The sequence below is a fragment of the Myotis lucifugus genome, unplaced genomic scaffold (genome assembly GCF_000147115.1).
Source record: "Myotis lucifugus unplaced genomic scaffold, Myoluc2.0 scaffold_54, whole genome shotgun sequence".
Taxonomy (NCBI): Eukaryota; Metazoa; Chordata; class Mammalia; order Chiroptera; family Vespertilionidae; genus Myotis; species Myotis lucifugus.
In genome coordinates this window covers 3,703,879-3,708,871 of record NW_005871102.1, presented here as the reverse complement: position 1 = coordinate 3,708,871, position 4,993 = coordinate 3,703,879, and the positions used below count along the sequence as shown (strand labels likewise).

Below are 4,993 nucleotides of genomic sequence, written 5' to 3'. Positions count from 1 at the left end.
TTAAATTTATGCTTTATAACTGTACTCCTAAAAATGAATGGAGAGGTAGACTGAATTTTCAGACACACTGGAAACAGAACAGTTTTAATAAAAAGATAAAAATTGTAAAATATTAATTTCCGATCCTTCTACCAGTAGCTCCTTTCTTTGAAAAGCTAGAACACACAGATTTTACAGGAGAGTATGGACAGCCCTGAGGACTTTTAAAAATATATATTTTTCCTGATTTCAGAGAGGAAGGGAGAGGGAGAGAGAGAGAACCTTTAATAATGAGAGAGAATCCCCAATTGCCCCCCCCCCCCCCCCCCCCGCCACATACCCCCACTAGGGATTGAGCCTGCAATCCAGGCATGTGCTCCCAACCCGGACCAAACCTGGGACCCTTCAGTCCGCAGGTTGATGCTTTATCCACTAAGCCAAACTGCCAGGGCCTGAGGACTTTTTACCTGCTGTCATTTATCTGACAACATTGAAATTTATAGTTTAGACAGGTAAATTTTGAGGTTGGGTTACTCTCAAATATTATTGTTTTCCTCTGGGTTTGTGGTGATTACTTAGTGTCACATAGTTAATTATATACAGTTCATTGAAGGCACATCTTAATACTGTAGCTATTTTAAGAATTGAACCAGCAACAAATGTTTGTTGAAATGTGCATGTATGCAAGTCTTTGTACATATTTTGGGATTTTTTTTTTTAGGTCAATGATGCTTTCCTTCATGTGATACAGCGCAAGTCCACAGGCAAGGTGCTCCTCTCCCTCAAATAAACCCTCACCTCAGCAGCAAGACCAGCATGTCCACATCCAAACTCCTCATCTTTCTAAAAACCTGATTTCCCTCCCGTGTTTCTAAAGGTGACATCACCTTCCTTATTAATTCAGGTTCAAAATCTTTGCAAGTTCCCTTTGAATCTTTTTTCTTACTCCTCATAATTAGTGTGATCATATACTTTACTGTCCAGACTTGGACCTGTTTGAGAGGGAAGAGATGCTGTTAGGAATTACACCAGGAAAACAGGTGTCCCACACAAACCAGGATGTAGGGTCACCCCATTCATAATGGACCAGCGGCCAGGTTCTGTAATCCCCACTGCTAAGATGCTGCTCACCTCCATATCCTCTTTTCTGTTCTGACTAATTATGTCTCATCTGCTAATTCCAGTGACCTAACTGGCTTTCCTACCTATGAACTATACCCCCCTCCATCTTTGTTATGCATTATTGCCATGGACCTCCCCAAAGCACAGCTACAACTATGTCTTGACTTAGAAAACCTACAATGGTTCACCATTGTCTACATGGTGGAATTCAGACTCCTTGAGCCAGCATTCCATTATAACCAAGATTTCGCCCCTCTCTGCTTTCTAGCTTTATGTTCAACAACTGCACTGGTCCGTCAATATGCACTGAGATTTCCTGACGGCTCCTCTGCTCTTGGCCCAAGCAGTTTCCTCTATTCCCTTATCTCTGTCCAATATAAGCCTTCCTGACCTGCAAGACCTGTGTCTGCAATGAGCCTCTCCCCTCGGGAGGGTGGTATCTCTTCTCTTCCCCTCTTACCTTCCTGTAGCTTCTCCCCCAGGCTTTGTCACATTCTGCCTTGCACCAAAGGGAGCGGCATGGCTAGTGGAATATACACAGGATTCTGAATCCAAGACGTGGGTTTGAATCCCAGTCTCACCACTTTGGAGGTGGTTACTTAAGGTCTGTGAACCTTCATTTTCTCACTCTCATGTAGATATTACATCATCTATCTCACAAGGTTGTTGTGAGCAATACATGCAGTGATTGGGCAAAGCAGTTAGCAAATGCTATTACTTTCACTTCTTTCTTTTCTACTTTCCTAATTAAGCATAAAATTCCTTAAGAGCAGGTACCATGTTGGATTCCCCTCTGTACCTCTCACAATACCTAGCACAGTTAGTTGCCCTTGGTAAATACTCAATAAATTGAATGAATTTGAATTATCTGTATGTCTTAAATTGTAGGATTAAGTTAAGAATATGAAACAACCCAAATGCCCACCAACAGATGAATAGGTAAATAAAATGTGATATGTTCATGCAATGGAATGTTATTCAGCCTTAAAAAGGAAGGACATTCTGACACGCCACAACATGGGTGAACCTTGAAGACATTACGCTAAGTGCAATACACCAGTTGACAAAGGACAAATACTGTATGATTCTACTTATATGAGGTACCTAAAGTAGTCAGACTCACAGAGACAGAAAATAGAAAGGTGGTTGCCAGGGGCTGGGGAAGGAGGAAATGGGGACTGAGTGTTTAACGGGTACAGTGTTTCAGTTGGGGAAGATGAGAAAGTTCTGGAGATGACGGTGGTGATGGTTGCACAACAATGCGAGTGTTCTTAAAGCCACCAAAGTATTTACTTAAAGATGATTAAAATGGTGAATTTTATGTAATGTATATTTTACCACAATATAAAATGTTTTAACAAGAATATATTTTGTTCACATCTAAGTGAACGCATTCAGAGAAGCGGACAGAGTGTGGGTAGAGGGCCCAACTAGGCTGAAGTATGTAAGCTTCAGTCTCTGCCAAGTTCTGGCCTGTGGGGAGGGGTCCTACACCTTTGCTGGGGGCTAAGCATTGTTCTCTGCTTCTTCTACTTCATGACTGCTGATTCCTAAAAAAGGAGGAGTGGGGGGTGGGGGTGAAAGCATACCTGATTCCATGGGGATGGGGGTACTCCTAGTTATTCTTGAAGAGGATCCTGTTCCAATAAAGATGATAAGAGGCTTTGTTTTCTGAAAAGTACCTCAGGTCATTTGAAAACACCCATCTTCTCAGGGTCTCCTCATCAAAAAAGGCTTATGGAGGAACTGCATTGCCAAATAGGGAGGGAACATTTTGGGGAAAGAATTTAAAACTGAGAAATTAGCAGAAGAAAAGGGGCGGGGGACGATGTCAAGGAAACCACCCATATGTGTGTAGTGGGTCTGCATGGTGCTTCCTCAAGGGTCAGAGCACATGCTGGGGTCTCTTCCACATGCAGGTGGCACATTTGAGTCTTGGCGGGGGTGGGGGGGGCGGTGCTGCATGCCCTGTGGCTCAATGTAATGACATGCCCTTTCCCTTTCCCTTCCCCCCAACCTTACTTCTCCTTTCTGTGAGCTCTTTTTGTATTTAAATGAAAGTTTTCAAAAATACCAAAACACCAACTCTGAGGCTACTTTTAGAATTTCCCGACACCCTTTGGGATAATTGAAGACATGCTGGAGGCACCTGGGGAGAGGAGGAGGTGAAAGCAGGACTGGGAAAGTGCACAGGCCCAGAGGGGGTTCAGAGTTGATCAGAAGGTGTCACTAGTAATAAAGATCCATTGTCCCCAGCTCACTCACGTCAGAATGAATTGGATGGAAAGAGGCAGTCATTAAGAAGAGCGAGTTTCTTCAGGTTTAACAAGTACTGGTTAAAAACCCTCATGATCTGCTCTCTGCTTGCCTGCGTTCCTGCTTCACTGGAATAATTTGATTTGAAAGCATTTGACTCAGATTTTAGTCATCGTTTGGTTGTCCCACCATCTGAGCCATTAGTCTGAAAAAAGAATCAGTGTAGCTCCCAGCGACAGCACTTATTCTGTATGCACAGACTGTCCCCAGCTCACCCAGCGGGGCTGGCTGCAGAAGGCACGCCCACACACCTGCCTTCCCTCTTCCGGAAGCTGGGTCTGCCCACCTGCACACACCTCGCTCAACCACCAGAGTGAGGCTTTGTGCTGTCAGCTGTGGAACAATCCTGTCTGCACGTCGCCAGTATCTCTGTCCCTGCTCCCACCTCTGTCACGGCTGTAGGAAGCTTTCTTTCCTATTTGAGCTGTGGCAAAGACAACAAAAGACTTTTCATCTGACAAGTGAAGGAAAATGAAGATGTCTTCAACAATCACTTTTATTTAGCAAAAAAAAAAATCTAAACTAAGAAAAATTTATGCTATTGTTTCTTTCTGTTATTTTCCCTTCTAATACTGTAGGAGTAAGTGCAAGAGTAATGATTTTTCAAAAATTTTTTGTTTGTACAAGTCACGTGGGGGACATCATCACAGCTTATTGCTAGATTGGAGAGCTGAGCTGGAAACATGCTGTTTTATGGAGCTTTATCATTGTCAAGGAATCACACAGAATAATTTTTTTCCTTTTTTTTTTTTTATTGTATTTAGAAACGGTCAGTTTCCTGACCGTTAGTGAATGCATCATTATTTGAAAAGCAGTATTGTTGAAATAATTTACAGCAATACCATATGGTCATTGAAATAAGTCAAACCAGAAAGAAGTTTATGAATAGATATTGTTATCCTATTTTTCTCTATCCTGTCTCATTCCCATTCTCTAGGGAAACCAGTGTAAGCAGTTTGGTGTTAGTCTTGCAGGTCTTGTAAAACACATACAGATGCATATATATGTAAACACAAAGAGGTTATTTGTGTGTGTGTGTGTTTTTAAAGGACATACACAGCTTTTAAAAATAATGATCATAGTATGCATAATGTTCTATAATGCACTGTGTTAGATCAATAATATGTCATGGACATCATTCCATATTAGTAAATATATTCTTATCTCATTATTTTTAACAGCTTGGTAGTATTCCATAATGACAGTGTTTATCATACATAACCATTTCCTTATCAGTGGGTTTATTCATTTATTTAACAAACAGTTATTGATGTGCATGTATGTGCTAAGCTCAGCACAGTGCAGAGAATACAATGGTGAGCAAAAGTTTTAGAATTTCCTGACACCCTTTGGGGTAATTTAAATCTACTGGGGAGATAGATGTTAACTAAATTCACAAAACCTTGCGAAACCAGTGCCATGTAAACTGTGATGGGGGCTTTAACTCAGGGAGATCGAGAAAGGTTTCCATGAGGAAACACCCTTGAATCCCTATCTGAAGATGGAGCCTTCTAGGTATATCTAATTCTGGGAATTTAAATAGAGAAGAATATTCTAGAACACTGTGGCTAAAAAA

General features: G+C 41.5%; 1 protein-coding gene across 1 annotated transcript in view; it reads left to right on the top strand.

Moving 5' to 3' along the window:
- LOC102423880 (quinone oxidoreductase-like protein 2) overlaps positions 1-1,966 on the top strand; it is a 20,824-nt gene extending 18,858 nt beyond the window's left edge. Inside the window, exon 10 of the mRNA XM_006088945.3 lies at positions 701-1,966. Within this exon, the coding sequence (XP_006089007.2) occupies positions 701-769 (69 nt within the window). The 3' untranslated portion in view covers positions 770-1,966. The remainder of the gene's footprint in view (positions 1-700) is intronic.
- The last annotated feature ends 3,027 nt before the right edge of the window (positions 1,967-4,993 follow it).